The following is a 17214-nucleotide window of genomic DNA, read 5'->3' as shown; positions in this document are numbered from 1 at the left end:
GTAGGAAGATTGCGAGTGTTTAGGATGCCATTTGGGACAGGGCCAAACTGGCGGAGCGAACTAGAGGAAACTCTGACCAATAAGAGGACAGCTTTACTCACATGTGACTTGCATAAACACATTTTGGTACGCTTTGAAATGTTGCCTTGTGAAAATGAACCGAACCAAGAAGAAACCGCAACTTTGTAATGAATGAAATCCCTGTTTCTGAAAAAAGCGAATGATCTACAGGTCTGAAAGCGCCCTAAGACAGCAGTTTGCACGTTTGAATGCAGCCTGTGTTTGCTGTGAGTGAGCTGGGTCCGTCCATCAGCTGCTGTGCTTATGTTCACTCTACATGTATTTTGTCATGCTTGCAATAAAGCCTACTCTACAAAACAAAAGCTTGTTTTTATTTTGAGGGATGGTTGATCTATTTTTTTAAAGCCCCGTTTCCACCGAAATTACACGGAACAATTTGTCCCAGGAACTCTTTTTTCCCCCCAGACTTTTTTTAACTCCACAGATTTTTTAAACTCCATTGTTGATTCGAATAGCAAACAACTCTTACTGCACGCACCGCAACAGACCAATCAGCAATCAGCGCCCAAGTCTGGCCCCCGAAAGCTCCTGAACTTTGAAAAAGTACTACCTTGCAAGCAGGGCCGTTTTGAGGGGGAAATCTTTACCCAAAACTTCATTTAGACCCTGTTCCCTGCGGTCAAAACAAACAGAGTACACCCCAAAGTGCCTAGTTCCTGGGGAAAGTTCCTGCGGTGGAAACGTGGCTTAAGTCTGCAACTAGTCTAGCTGTGGAGACTGGGATTGTTGTAACACTTTGCTTTAACATCTGTAAAAGTATGAATGCATTTATTCTAAAGCACAGTATTGCTTTGGAACTATTTTGTGCGGTCTTTGTGGGTCCAGTAGACATAAATGTGACCCTGGAGCACAAAACCAGTCATACGTCTCACGGGTATATTTGTGGCAGTAGCCAACAATACATTGAATGGGTCAAAATGATCCATTTTTCTTTTATAAATCATTAGGATATTAAGATATTTTTGGAAATTATCTTACCGTAAATATGTAAAAAATTTATTATTAGTAGTAACATGCATTGCAAGGGCTTCATTTGGACAACTTTAAAGGAGATTTTCTCAATATTTCGATTTTTTTGCACCCTCGGATTCCAGATTTTTGCATCTCGGCCAGATATTGTCCAAACCATACATCAATGGAAAGCTCATTTATTCAGCTTTCAGATGATGTATAAATCTCAATAAAAAAAAAATTACCCTTATGACTGGTTTTGTGGTCACAAATGGGTAAGGTTGGGTTACATCCCTGCCCATCTGCTTAGCTATGACATTAACAAATATGTGAAAGTTTTTTTTTTTAACAACTTATCAAATAAAATAAGATAATCTGCTAATTTAGATAACAATTCTGTTGTCTAAAATGCCTTAACCTGATTACATATCAAATGTGAAGGGAAATCCATAAGAGAATCTGCCACATCAAAATAGTTTTTTGCCTTATGTGTACAGAGAAAGATACGTGTTTGTAAGAGGTTAAACACTCACTCAGTGTTATAACCATCTCCAGTCTCCCCTATATATAGACCATACAAAAGCTGCAGATGCTAGTCACCGCTTCATGTGCTCCTCACAGCGCACCGATATATTTACATCACTACAAGTTTTAAACTTATTTGAAATGTAGCTGACCAATTTTCAAGCGTGCACACTCTCCTGGTTAGCAGCTGTGTGGTATTGTGAGCCGAGAGAGCATTAACAGTGGTAAGTGGGATATAAAAAGAAACGGTTCAAACTGTCTTAGCGAGCTCTTAAACGTTCTTCCTTTGCTTTTGTTCTGTGCTTGTAAATATGACCTTCCTTCATGTAGTTTGTTGTCAAAAATCAACTCCTAAAACAGTTTGTGTGTTATTTATTTTTGTCTAGGATGCCATACGTGTTCACAGCTCAGGTAAGAATGAAACATCAAAACAGATTAATGTGCATCCAATGGGAAATGTTTTTGCTGTAGTTTAATTTGGAGCATGATTTGGGATCATGTAGTGTTTGTTTAACCATCTCTCTGCAGCTGGCAGTTCTCCAAATCAGAGTCCTACAGGCTGGAGCCAGCCCAATATACCCACCCCAACCCATAGAGAGCGGGCACCATCCCTTAACCCGCAGGAGAAGGTCACAATCGTAAGCTCAGTGAAGTCTTCTTTCTGTTTGCTCATCAGTCAAGTGGTGTTGTAGGAAACTCAGAAGCGAGGAATCCGGAGGATCGGCTATGTCTTTATTGATAACTTTCTGTTGTGCTGCAGTCATCAAGGCAGTGAAACATTGTAGTTTTATATACATTCAGTCCTTAGAAGTGGAGACAAGGCACTAGAAACCTAAACACTGATATGCAAAGGATGTAAGCAGTTATAGGAACCTGGCCAAACTCTGCATTTTTACGAGACCATTCGGATACGTCATTATCATATAAACGCCCTGGTATTAAAGCGATAGTTCACCCAAAAATGAAAATTAGCCCATGATTTTACTCCCCCTCAAGCTATCCTAGGTGTATATGACATTCTTCTTTCAGTCGAATACAATCAGAGTTATAATGTCCTGGCTCTTCCAAGCTTTATGATCAGTGTTGGGGAAAGTTACTTTGAAAAGTAATGCATTACAATATTGTGTTACTCCCTTAAAAAGTAACTAATTGAGTTACTTAGTTACTTTTTAAGAAAAGTAATACGTTACGTTACTTTTGCGTTACTTTTGCGTTACTTTTTCTCACCTGGGCTGGGCTTGCTTTTTAGTTTTGTTTTTTAATAGCAAAAAAAGTCCTTTTTTGTGCAAATGTAAAGACCTCTTCATACCAAAATTGAAATAGTAAGCCTCAGGCTGAGGTATAAATGTGCTGCCATTCTGGATAATGGAAGAATAGGACGCAGAAGAAAAACGTTTTACCAATAAAAACAAAAAATCTAGTAATTTTTGCTCATGGTTTAACTGAATCATCAAAGGTCAGCAGCAAGACATTGGTCAATAAAGGTAGATTAAATGCATAAAAATATTTGTTCTATTTAACATTTATATATTTGAGGTTTGCATAGTACTCTGATTTTGCATTTGACTGATTTTATTCATTTTGAGGAGTACAGAATCTTTATTGTGGAAGTTAGATGAGTAAATGCTCACGTTTAGTCTAGAACTACAATAACCATCATGTTTACACACACACACACACACACACACCTCTGCACTTACTCTCAACATGGGGGCAGGAGAGCTGTCAGTCAAATAAATGTGAAAAAGTAACTTGCGTTACTTTAAAAAAAAAAAAGTAACTCAGATATTTTGTTGTAAATTTGAAAAGTAATGCGTTACTTTACTAGTTACTTAAAAAAGTAATATTATTACGTAACTCAAGTTACTTGTAATGCGTTTCCCCCAACACTGTTTATGATGGCATGGAAAGGCAGCCCAAAATTTGAAGCTCAAAGAAGCACATCCATCCATCAAAAAAGTGCTCCACACGGCTCCGGGGGTTTAAGGCCTTCTGAAGCGAATCCATGGCTTTGTGTAAGAAAAATATCCATATTTAAAACTTTATAAAGTAAAATATCTAGTGCCAGACCGCCTTCCATATTCCACTTACGAAGAAAGTGTAACTGGCGCGACGATGACATCGGGCGTAACGTAAGCGTCTTGAACTGCGAGAGGATTTGTAAGTTGAATATGGAAGGCGGTCTGCCGGACACTAGGTATTTGTCTTTATAAAGTTTTAAATATGGATATTTTTCTTACACAAACCCATGGCTTCGCTTCAGAAGGCCTTTATTAACCCCCGGAGCCGTGTGGAGCACCTTTATAATGAATCGATGTGCTTTTATGGGCTTCAAATTTTGGGCTGCCATTATAAAGCTTGGAAGCGTCAGGATATTTTTAATGTAACTCTTTGATTGTGTTCGTCTGAAAGAAGAAAGTCATACACACCTAGGATGACTTGAGGGGGAGTAAATCATGGGCTCATTTTCATTTTATGGGTGAACTATCTCTTCAAGTTGTGCTTTCAGTGATCCGATCACAAGCTGTCAGCATTAGCAGCGTTTACACCTGGTTTTAAAGGGTTAGTTCACCCAAAAATGTAAATTCTGTCATTAATTCCTCACCCTCATGTCGTTGGACACCCGTCAGACCTCCGTTCATCTTCAAGATTCAAGATTCAAGATTCAAGATTCAAGAGTTTTATTTGTCACATACACAGTTATATACACAATATACAACTGGCAGTGAAATGTAAACAGGTCCGCTCCATGGACAGTGCAAATAACAGTTACAAGAAATTAAATAGAAATAGAATAAAATTAGAATAAAAAGTATTAACATAAGTAGAATTATAAATAAATCAAGTAAAAGATAAAAATAGGAAATAAGATAAAAATAAAAATATAAAAAAATATGTGGATATGATAAGTGAGATAAACTGTAGACTTAAAAATAAGTGGTTAACATAAAATATATAATATGTATATATAAAGAAGTATAATGTGCAAGGTTTATTACAGGTTGTTACGCAGTAACAATAGGGACGTAAAGTGCAGTGCAATTGCAGTATGTGGATGTTAATGTTAAAAAACTGTATGTTTATGTGTGTGCGGGGGTGAAGTGAGTCACGTGACTGAGTTCAGGAGTCTGATGGCCTGGGGGAAGAAACTCCTCCTGAGTCTTTCAGTCTTTGCCATCAGGCTACGGAAGCGCTTACCAGATGGCAGCAGGGTGAAGTGAGAGTTTGCAGGGTGATTAATGTCTCTGATGATTTTAGTAGCTCTACCTCTGCAGCGTTTGGTGTAGATGTCCTGCAGAGACGGGAGAGCTGAGCCTGAGATGCGCTCGGATAAGCGCACCACTCTTTGCAGGGCTTTGCAGTCGTGACTGGTGCTGTTCCCGTACCACGCTGTGATGCACTGAGTCAGGACACTTTCTATCGCCCCTCGATAGAAAGTTTTCAGGATGGCTGGTGAAACCCTGAATTTCCTCAGCTGGCGCAGGTGGTACAGTCTTTGCCTGGCTTTTTTCACCTGTGTCTGGATGTGTGTAGTCCAGGTCAGATCCTCGGAGATGTTCACACCCAGGTATTTGAAGCTGCTCACTCTCTCTACCGGTGTCCCGCTGATCATGAGAGGGGAGTATGACCGATGCTGTCTCTTCCTGAAGTCCACAATCAGTTCTTTGGTCTTGTTAACATTCAGAGAGAGACAGTTGTCCTGGCACCATGATGTCAGTTGCTCCACTTCGTCCAAGTATGCCGTCTCATTGTTGTTGGAGATGAGACCCAGGACAACAGTATCATCAGCAAACTTGATGATCGAGGTGGAGCTGTGTGTGGACAAACAGTCATGGGTGTAGAGAGAGTAGAGCAGGGGACTCAGCACACAGCCCTGTGGAGCTCCAACACTCAGGGTGATGGAGGTGGAGGTGAACTGGCCTACTCTCACCGCCTGGGGTCTGCCAGTGAGGAAATCTTCAATCCAGAGGCAGAGAGAAGAATTCAGGCCTAGATCCAGGAGTTTGTGTGTTAGCTTAATGGGAACTATGGTGTTAAAGGCTGAGCTATAGTCAATAAATAGCAGCCTGACATAGTTCCCACTTTTGCTGTCGATGTGAGTGAGGCAGGAGTGAAGGACGTGAGAAATGGCATCTTCAGTCGATCTATTGGGACGATAGGCAAACTGAAGAGGGTCCAAAGTGTCAGGAATGGAGGAGCAAATGTTGTTTTTAATGAGTCTCTCAAAGACCTTCATGACTAAAGATGTGAGAGCCACTGGACGATAGTCATTTAGGCAAGAGGGTTTACTGATCTTAGGTACAGGGATGATGGAGGATCGTTTGAAGGAGGTGGGGACAACAGATGTAGCAAGGGACTCGTTGAATATGGATGTAAAGAGCCCTGCGAGCTGATCAGCACAGGACCGCAGAACACGACCTGAAATACCATCCGGCCCAGCAGCTTTCCTGACATCCACACGTTTGAGTGCCCTCCGAACCTCGTCCTCCGAGACAGAGATCACGTGACCGTTGCTGCTCTGAGGGACTCTCTCTGACGCGTCACTCGCCGGAGTCGCGCTGCCGCGATTACCATCAAAGCGAGCGTAGAAAGAGTTTAACTCGTTCACCAGCAACGGATCAGCTCTCACCTCTGCAGAGGATTTAGTTCCAAAAGCACAGATGGTTCTCAGTCCCTGCCACATCCGCCGGGAGTCGTTGAGTTGGAAATGAGATTCCACTCGGTCTTTATAGCGGAGTTTTGCGGCTTTAACGGCGCGCCGGAGGGCGTAACAAGAAGCTTTGTACTCCCTCATATCCCCCGTTTGGAGACCGGCATTGTAAGCGGTGGTGCGCGAGTTTACTGCAGTGCGAATTGAACTGTCCACCCACGGTTTCTGATTAGGGAAGGACGTTATAGTTATTGTTTGTGTGGCTTGCTCTGTCAGTGTGTTAATAAAGCAGAGCGCCACTTCTGTGAACTCGCTGACGTCTTCAGAACTCGCGCGGAACATGTCCCAGTCGACGTCATCAAGAGCTGCCTGTAGCGTGATCTCTGAATGGGATGACCAGCGTTTGACTTCCCTCCTCACCGGGGGCTCTTGAACGAGCCTTTGTTTATATTCCGGTGTGAGGAAAATGGCGGCATGGTCCGATTTGCCAAAAGCTGGCTGTGAACGAGCTTTGTAGGCGTTCTTAAACGGAGAGTAGCAATGATCCAGTGTGTTTGCTCCTCGTGTGGGACAGGAGACATGCTGGTGAAAGTTTGGCAATACTTTCTTTAGGTTTGCTTTGTTAAAATCACCCGCGACGATGAAAGCAGCGTCGGGGTGTTTGTTTATGAAGCCGCTGGTCACATCATGGAGGGCAGATAAAGCCAGCCCCGTGTCTGCTTGTGGTGGAATATAAACGGCAGTAGCGATGACCGAGGAAAACTCCCTCGGCAGGTAGAAAGGCCGGCACATGAGAGTTAAATGTTCCAAGTGAGGCGAGCAGGATCGCGAAAGAATGGAGATGTTCCTAGGATCGCACCATTTCTTGTTTATCATGAAACACACTCCACCGCCTTTTGATTTCCCGGCCTCGGCTGTTCTGTCCATCCGAAAAACAGAGAAGTTCTCGGACGGCGTCACGGCTGTATCCGGGACCGCTGGCGTGAGCCATGTTTCGGACAGACAATAGATGTTGCAGTCTCTCATGTCCCGTTGAAAACTTATCCTGGCTCTAAGATCGTCCATCTTATTCTCCAAGGATTGGACATTTGCGAGCAAAATGCTCGGGAGAGGAGGACTGAATGCTCTTTTTCTCAGTCTGTTGCGGATCCCAGCGCGTTTCCCGCGGTGTTTTTTGAATCTTCGCCGTCGACTCGAGTGGCCATTGTTCAACTCGGCGTCCCGGCGAATCTCAGATGGAAGATTGGAGAAAGTGTCCTGAAACAGGTCAGTGTAGCGGTAACCAATTTCCAGAAGTGTTTTGCTGTCGTAACAGATCAAAGCAGATGATCCGTTGGAAAAAATAGAGAGTAAAAGAGAGTAGAATAATAAATAAAAGCAAAGTCTTAGCGGAGCGACCTGAACGGCGACCGAGCACGGCGGCGCCATCTTCTTCAGACACAAATGAAGATATTTTAGTGTAAAGCTGATGCTGAGAAAGGCTTCAGATAGGCCTCCATTGGCATTCAGTACATTTACACTCACAAGATCCATGAAAGGCGACAATAGTTTTTGTGCGAAAAAAAAATCAAAATACCACCTTTATCCAACTTGTTCTTGTCTTCCGTGTGTGTCTCCACGACGCATGCGCGAGAATATGACGCAGATCCGGCGTTCGGACACATGACCCAGAAGAGATTTGTTTACAAGCAGAGGAAGACGCGCGTATCTCAGCTGTTGAATTCTACATTGATCGTGCTTTAGGTCTCGGCTTAGTTCTCAAAATGAGACTTAAGAGCTCGTTTCTTTTGGACCTTTATTCCACAAGGTGAAAATATTTATTTTGAAGATGTTGAAAATGATCGTTTTGAGAATATGTTTGAAATGGTGAATTTGAGCCAGACTCTGAATGTACAAGTAAATTCTCCAGATTCCCCAGTGAGAGTGCCCCTGATTACCACCAGAGGGCACTCCACCACGGACTGTCACTCCATCAAGGACTACATTACCCATAACCCTTTGCCCAGACTCATCAGCACTCATTGTTTACACCTGTGTCTCTTTTACCTCATTACCTCTGCCTATATCTATGCTGTTCACCCTATCATTCACTGCGAGGTTTTCTGTGTGTTACACTTCATCTCTGAGCGTTTATCCCTGGTTTGTCATGTATCTTGGTATCTATTTTTGGACTACCCTTTTGCCTGTCACGCCTGCCTTGTTTGTTTGTTTGGACTACCTACCTGTTTATTGACCCATTGCCTGTACACTGGATTACGTGTCTGGATTGTCCCTCTAATAAAGCTGCATTTGGAGCTCCAACCTTTTGAGTCTTGGAGCAGTACGTAACAGAAAACCTCGCCGTGAATGACAGGGGGTGCGTCTCAATCAGCTCCCTAGTTCAGTAATCAGTCAATGGGCTGACTCCCTGATCAGTGCCTGACTACTGAACTAGGGAGCTGATTGAGATTCACCCAGGGTGAACAGGCTAGATAATGGCAGAGGTAAATGAGACACAGGTGTAAACAATGCTGATGAGTCTGGGCAAAGGATTGTGGGTAATGTAGTCCTTGATGGAGTGACAGTCCGGGATGGAGTGCCCACTGGTGGTAATCAGGAGAATTTCCTTGTACATTCAGAGTCTGGCTCATATTCACCATTTCAAACATATTCTCAAAACTATCATTTTCAACATCTTCAAAATAAATATTTCCACCTTGTGGAATAAAGGTGAATTGCACTTATTCAGTCATCAAAGATTCAATTATTGTTGTGCAGAAAAAATGTGACTTAAGTGACTTAAGTCTTTTGTTCTGACGTAAGAGACTTAAGTGTGCATTTCATGGATTCCTGAACGCCGGCGCTACGTCCTTATCTGTATGTTTTGGCACAATACCAAACAAAGTCTGAATCGATTGTTTTGTTGCACTTGTGACCTACACTCACATGTTAGGTCAGTAGGCAGTCTTTTGTGGCTGTTTGAATGCATTTGAACACATTAATGTTTACACTACGAAAGCAATCCGGTCGAAAGCATCTTCGACTACCTCTGAAAGTGGACAATAGACCCTTTTCACAGACTGATGACGCATCAATATCGTAAATCCTGCAACGTTTTTTGTATTTCCATTTTTTATATTTTTTATATTTACATTTATAACACTAATACTTAGCATTTTATTACTTTTGCATCAAATTACAAAAAAAGTACCGCGGCTGTGAGGGTGTTTCTAATACAGTGTCTGTGGGAGTGATGGTAAAAATTAACATATTCTCTTAGTTTTGAGTGCTGTTATCAATCTCACTCCATTTTTTCCCTCTTTTTGAAAGTTGTAAAATCACTATTGGGGCATTTTTCTTTTGCTATTTGAGCAAATGGGCACTCCATTCTCTCATTCACAGCTATAATATTTAACCCAACTATGATGACTTCCGCTCTGAGAAACCCAGAAATGTGAAAAGGGTCTATCTTAAAACATTTTAGCGTCTCAACCTGTATTTAGCGTTTTCCACTTGTGATCGGATCAAAGAAAACGCATCTTATTAGCAGGTGTAAACGGGGCCAAATATAGGTTTGTAAGTTCTAACATCAGCTATTGTTTTTTAGCGGCCGAGGGATAAAAGAGACTCAAGCTATTACTGGGAGATTGAAGCTAATGAGGTCATGCTGCTGAGCAGGATTGGATCGGGCTCCTTCGGAACCGTATACAAAGGGAAATGGCATGGTAAGCATCGGTTTAACCTGGCCAGCTTCAGTATCTAGCTGTCACTAACATGACAAGTTACGATCGGTTAACTTATGCTGTAACTCGCTGTAGGTGATGTGGCTGTGAAGATATTAAAAGTCACCAACCCAACACCGGAGCAGTTTCAAGCCTTCCGCAACGAGGTGGCCGTTCTTAGGTGAGATGTTAATGGTGATTGTAAACTGCTCTGAGTTTGCGAGGGATGATGTTTTAGAGCAGTGTGTCGATGGCTTTGTTGACTGGCAGTGATTTTTGTTCTGACGTGCAGCACCATGCCACATCCATAGAGCTTGTTTACATTTTCCAAGAGTCATTGCAACCTGCCAAATTACAATAATTGCTTACCCAGAAATGAATATTCTGTCACCATGTACTCATTTAATGGTTTAATGACAGGAGAGCAGCTGCTTGTAACAGTGTTTACAAAATTGGGTTGATTTTCTCCCTGCTTCCCCGTTCATTTTAACCCTTAAATGCATGACTGTTTCACCAATCATTATTACATATTCCGGTCTTTAGCGACCCGGATCTATATCTAACACGGATGGACCTCTACCCATCGCGATAATATAAAACTCTCCTGATATTAGAGTAACAATTACAGAAGAATAAAATAAAGCATATTTTGTTATCTTTTGGAGCTTGGAAGGGTTCGGTTTGAGCAGATGTTTTATGCCATAATCACTCGACAGAGCTCGTTTCTTTTGGACCTTTATTCCACAAGGTGAAAATATTTATTTTGAAGATGTTGAAAATGATCGTTTTGAGAATATGTTTGAAATGGTGAATTTGAGCCAGACTCTGAATGTACAAGTTAATTCTCCAGATTCCCCAGTGAGAGTGCCCCTGATTACCACCAGAGGGCACTCCACCACGGACTGTCACTCCATCAAGGACTACATTACCCATAACCCTTTGCCCGGACTCATCAGCACTCATTGTTTACACCTGTGTCTCATTTACCTCATTACCTCTGCCTATATCTATGCTGTTCACCCTATCATTCACTGCAAGGTTTTCTGTGTGTTACACTTCATCTCTGAGCGTTTATCCCTGGTTTGTCATGTATCTTGGTATCTATTTTTGGACTACCCTTTTGCCTGTCACGCCTGCCTTGTTTGTTTGTTTGTTTGTTTGGACTACCTACCTGTTTATTGACCCATTGCCTGTACATTGGATTACGTATCTGGATTGTCCCTCTAATAAAGCTGCATTTGGATCTCCAACCTTTTGAGTCTTGGAGCAGTACGTAACAGAAAACCTCGCCGTGAATGACAGGGGGTGCGTCTCAATCAGCTCCCTAGTTCAGTAATCAGTCAATGGGCTGACTCCCTGATCAGTGCCTGACTACTGAACTAGGGAGCTGATTGAGATTCACCCAGGGTGAACAGGCTAGATAATGGCAGAGGTAAATGAGACACAGGTGTAAACAATGCTGATGAGTCTGGGCAAAGGATTGTGGGTAATGTAGTCCTTGATGGAGTGACAGTCCGGGATGGAGTGCCCACTGGTGGTAATCAGGAGAATTTCCTTGTACATTCAGAGTCTGGCTCATATTCACCATTTCAAACATATTCTCAAAACTATCATTTTCAACATCTTCAAAATAAATATTTCCACCTTGTGGAATAAAGGTGAATTGCACTTATTCAGTCATCAAAGATTCAATTATTGTTGTGCAGAAAAAATTTGCTTACACTGTTACACACCTCGGGTCATGCGACCCTATACAATTCTTTAAGGTCCCCTTCTTCGCGATTCCATTGTTCAAACTTTAGTTAGTGTGTAATGTTGCTGTTAGAGCATAAATAATACCTGTAAAATTATAAAGCTCAAAGTTCAATGCCAAGCGAGATATTTTATTTAACAGAAGTTCCCTTTCAAAGCCTACAGCGAACGGCTGGCTTGGACTACATCCTGGTACATCCTGCTTTAATGACGTCAGTAGAGCAGTAGAACAGACTAACCTCCGCCCACAAAGAAACGCGAAAAAGGGGGCGCGGTCTTGTTGCTGTCCCACGTGGAGAAGCGGACAGTCGCGTGGAGAAAAGGAACCGTTGCGTTGAGTGTGTTTATCGCCATGTCGTCGAGACGCTGTTATTTTCATCCAGGAGTCAAATCACCTTTGTTTGGCTTTCCCAGGGACGCTGTAGAGATTATTGAACGCATACATTTCTCCGTTAAGAGGCGTGACCTTTCCAACGTGCGCTAAGCTGCTGTCAAATTACAACACAGGAACCGCTTTCACATGCGCTAAGCTGTGGTCGAATCACAGCACAGGAACCGCTTGCACAATCAGAACTCGTTACGTGTTTCTGAAGGAGGGACTTTATAGAACAAGGAAATCACCAGCCGTTTTTAGGACAGTGGAAACAGCGGTATACAGATAAGTAAATAGTGTGAAAAATACTGTGTTTTTTTACACGGGAAACATGAACACATGTTATATTGCACACTGTAAACACAATCAAAGCTTCAAAAAAACACGAAGAACGGGACCTTTACAAAAAATGAATGGGAAAACAGGCATTCTTTTATAATGATGTTATTTTCTTCTTGTAATGTTGTTTATAAGAATTGATTGAGAAATATTGAGAAGGTTGATATCTAAATAAATGAGGAGGAGGAGGGTAGGGAATGACATCCCTGGTCACTAAAGATCGAGGTATGCGTTTAAGGGTTAAATTATGTTGAAAAGTAGACAATCCAAGTAAATGGTACTACATGGATATGCAACATATAGACAATTTTAGGGTTAAATTTTACTAAAACTGTATGGTGTATAATATATGATGTTATAGTTATCAGTATATGGGGATGATTAGGAAGCCATGATGATGGATAAGAGGCCAATGGCCAAATTTGGCCAGGATGCCGGGGCTAAAACGCTACTCTTTTTCAAAGGACATCCTGGAATTTTTTATGAGAGTCAGGACCTCGGTTTAACGTCTCATCCGAAGGAAGGTGCTTTTTGATCAGTAGGGGGTAGAGTTTCATTCGTAGTCTTGTCACATAATGAAGCTGATGATCTGGCAGAGCACAAAAATGCTTGTTATTAATAGTAATTTACACGTTTGTCATTAGTGTTTGATCATTGATAAATTGACGTGCATTACTGTAGCGCTTGGTTTTATTACTGTATATATGCTGCTTTACATTCATAGGATCTAAAACTCAATCTTAAACGTGGCATAATATGGTAAAAACGACCAGGTCAACAACTTTTTATCACACTCTGATTGTCTAATGCAGAATTGACTACCATAAGAGAACCTGTAACCCAAGGAGACAAAAAAAGCAACCTATGAAAAACCTGCTAAAACAGCTGTTGTGGAAGAAAAACTAGAACTGCCAAGTTCATATGTTAACTTGCATAACTGCAATTGCAGACTGCATAATAAATATGCATGCAAAAAAAAAGTTTCATCACTCAAGTTGTTGAAACTGAGTAAATGAGCGCACTGAGTTGGGTAATATCTGAGCAGGGAAGTTTACAAAGCACATACAATAATTATCTGCTGCGTTACAGTCATGAGATAATAGATTTGGCAATGTCCGTATTACTAAATGTTTGTGTCCACAACTGGTGGCTGGTGTTTTCCGTGCCTTAAGTTAGCGGTCTCCCGTTAACGTATTTATTATCTTATTTGAGGTTGTGGATGATTATCCTGACCGAACTCTGGTAAAACTGTATCCTGAAAGTTCCTCTGGGAAATAAAATAGATTTTTTCCCTTTTATTTAACATGTAGTATTATTGTTTTGTTTAGAAGATTAATTTAATAAAAAATAATAATTGTATTAGTTATACAAGACATGAATAAATGAAACCTGAAGGGAACGGAATTATATTAAACACAGGCTCCTCACATACTCTGACGAACTTACGATTTGAGTTCTTCCCATTTCCAATTTTATCCAGATAAAAATTATTTTGAGATCGCTATAGATACAGATGCGCTGCACACCTCTAGCCTAGACTAGGCAGCCCTTAGTGGCAATTTCTTTTGCCAGCAGCCGTTGCAGCTTTTGGTCGTGTCTCCTGACAAGGCTTTATGAGGTAATGTACGATGTCCCAGTGTGCAATGTGTTCGCACTGATTCACTGCTAAAAAAGCCATACAAGTCTGTCACCTACATAATTTTTACATAAAACTAAATCTGTCAGTTACTTGCTGCCACTAGTAGATCCCTCCATTTCACAGTTCCTGCAAAGGCTTCTGGCACTGGGCATGTTACCTGCATGCTGGGTTATCCGCTCTTGGTAGCCCATTGCCAAGTGTGGCATACCCAAGCACGACTGCCTGAGGACCGTAAGAAAAACTTGAGAGTCCTTCCATTTGTTCCCGGGCATCTCTTTGGGCCTAGCATTCTGGAACTGTTGGAAAACAGAGAAAATCTGTCTGAGGCCACTTGCAGGTGCAGTGCAACCCTACTGTACTTTAAGGATGCCGGCAGTTCAGACTTGACATCGCAGTGCATATTGGAGCAGTGTTTCCACCAATATGCTACACCTCAATCACAGCCCCTCAAGTCAAGTCAAGTCACCTTTATTTATATAACGCTTTTTACAATGCCGATTGTTTCAAAGCAGCTTCACAGTGTTAAACAGGAAAATAATGTAACAGAATTTGATTCGGCTTTACAGACGCTTTGGAGAAAACAGTGATGTTATCATCTCATTTCAATGATCATATAGTGACAATGCGGGCAGATCAGTAATTTATTTGAAAATTTATTTGAATATTTAGTTGAAAATTTAGTGTCCCCAACTGAGCAAGCCAGGAGACGGTATATTGGGATGTCGTGTCAATGAGGCAATTAATAGATAGGAATATTTAAAAGATCGGAGAGATCACACCGGAGACGGTTTATTGAGGATGCTGTGTCGGTGAGACAATTATTTATAGGAATATTCAAAAGATTGGAGTCATCACGCCGGAGACGGGTTTATTGAGGATGCTGTGTCGATGAGGCAATTATTAGATAGAAATATTCGAAAGATCGAAGTCATCACTTCGGAGACGGGTTTATTGAGGATGCTGTGTCGATGAGGCAATTATTAGATAGGAATATTCAAAAGATCGGAGTCATCACTTCGGAGACGGGTTTATTGAGGATGCCGTGTCGATGAGGCAATTATTAGATAGGAATATTCGCAAGATCGGAGTCATCACGCCGGAGACGGGTTTATTGAGGATGCTGTGTCGATGAGGCAATTATTAGATAGAAATATTCGAAAGATCGAAGTCATCACTTCGGAGACGGGTTTATTGAGGATGCTGTGTCGATGAGGCAATTATTAGATAGGAATATTCAAAAGATCGGAGTCATCACTTCGGAGACGGGTTTATTGAGGATGCCGTGTCGATGAGGCAATTATTAGATAGGAATATTCGCAAGATCGAAGTCATCACGCCGGAGACGGGTTTATTGAGGATGCTGTGTCGATGAGGCAATTATTAGATAGGAATATTCGAAAGATCGGAGTCATCATGCTGGAGACGGGTTTATTGAGGATGCTGTGTCGATGAGGCAATTATTAGATAGAAATATTCGCAAGATCGGAGTCATCACGCCGGAGACGGGTTTATTGAGGATGCTGTGTCGATGAGGCAATTATTAGATAGAAATATTCGAAAGATCGAAGTCATCACTTCGGAGACGGGTTTATTGAGGATGCTGTGTCGATGAGGCAATTATTAGATAGGAATATTCGCAAGATCGGAGTCATCACGCCGGAGACGGGTTTATTGAGGATGCTGTGTCGATGAGGCAATTATTAGATAGAAATATTCGAAAGATCGAAGTCATCACTTCGGAGACGGGTTTATTGAGGATGCTGTGTCGATGAGGCAATTATTAGATAGGAATATTCAAAAGATCGGAGTCATCACTTCGGAGACGGGTTTATTGAGGATGCCGTGTCGATGAGGCAATTATTAGATAGGAATATTCGCAAGATCGGAGTCATCACGCCGGAGACGGGTTTATTGAGGATGCTGTGTCGATGAGGCAATTATTAGATAGAAATATTCGAAAGATCGAAGTCATCACTTCGGAGACGGGTTTATTGAGGATGCTGTGTCGATGAGGCAATTATTAGATAGGAATATTCAAAAGATCGGAGTCATCACTTCGGAGACGGGTTTATTGAGGATGCCGTGTCGATGAGGCAATTATTAGATAGGAATATTCGAAAGATCGAAGTCATCACGCCGGAGACGGGTTTATTGAGGATGCTGTGTCGATGAGGCAATTATTAGATAGGAATATTCGAAAGATCGGAGTCATCATGCTGGAGACGGGTTTATTGAGGATGCTGTGTCGATGAGGCAATTATTAGATAGGAATATTCGAAAGATCGAAGTCATCACTTCGGAGACGGGTTTATTGAGGATGCTGTGTCGATGAGGCAATTATTAGATAGAAAAATTCGAAAGATCGGAGTCATCACGCTGGAGACGGGTTTATTGAGGATGCCGTGTCGATGAGGCAATTATTAGATAGGAATATTCGCAAGATCGAAGTCATCACTTCGGAGACGGGTTTATTGAGGATGCTGTGTCGATGAGGCAATTATTAGATAGGAATATTCAAAAGATCGGAGTCATCACGCCGGAGACAGGTTTATTGAGGATGCTGTGTCGATGAGGCAATTATTAGATAGGAATATTCGAAAGATCGGAGTGATCACGCTGGAGACGGGTTTATTGAGGATGCTGTGTCGATGAGGCAATTATTAGATAGGAATATTCGAAAGATCGAAGTCATCACTTCGGAGACGGGTTTATTGAGGATGCTGTGTCGATGAGGCAATTATTAGATAGAAATATTCGAAAGATCGGAGTCATCACGCTGGAGACGGGTTTATTGAGGATGCTGTGTCGATGAGGCAATTATTAGATAGGAATATTCGAAAGATCGAAGTCATCACTTCGGAGACGGGTTTATTGAGGATGCCGTGTCGATGAGGCAATTATTAGATAGAAATATTCGAAAGATCGGAGTCATCACGCCGGAGACGGGTTTATTGAGGATGCCGTGTCGATGAGGCAATTATTAGATAGGAATATTCGCAAGATCGGAGTCATCACACCGGAGACGGGTTTATTGAGGATGCCGTGTCGATGAGGTAATTATTAGATAGGAATATTCGAAAGATCGGAGTGATCACACCGGAGACGGGTTTATTGAGGATGCCATGTCGGTGAGGCAATTATTAGATAGGAATATTCAAAAGATCGGCGTCATCACGCCGGAGATGGGTTTATTGAGGATGCC

At 41.8% G+C, this 17214-nt stretch overlaps 1 protein-coding gene across 4 annotated transcripts in view; it reads left to right on the top strand.

Annotated features, from left to right (window-relative positions):
• raf1a (Raf-1 proto-oncogene, serine/threonine kinase a) overlaps window positions 1-17214 on the top strand; it is a 56034-nt gene that overhangs the window by 19301 nt on the left and 19519 nt on the right. For all 4 annotated transcript variants that reach the window (XM_079803128.1, XM_079803127.1, XM_079803129.1 and 1 more), the window contains 4 exons: window positions 1944-1968; window positions 2086-2195; window positions 9795-9912; window positions 10006-10090. In XM_079803128.1, the coding sequence (XP_079659254.1) occupies window positions 1944-1968; window positions 2086-2195; window positions 9795-9912; window positions 10006-10090 (338 nt within the window). The remainder of the gene's footprint in view (window positions 1-1943; window positions 1969-2085; window positions 2196-9794; window positions 9913-10005; window positions 10091-17214) is intronic.

Source organism: Gobio gobio, assembly GCF_949357685.1.
Source record: "Gobio gobio genome assembly, chromosome: 21".
In the NCBI taxonomy this organism is placed as follows: Eukaryota; Metazoa; Chordata; class Actinopteri; order Cypriniformes; family Gobionidae; genus Gobio; species Gobio gobio.
The sequence above is the reverse complement of the archived record's forward strand: the minus strand, read 5'-3'. Positions and strand labels throughout refer to the sequence as shown.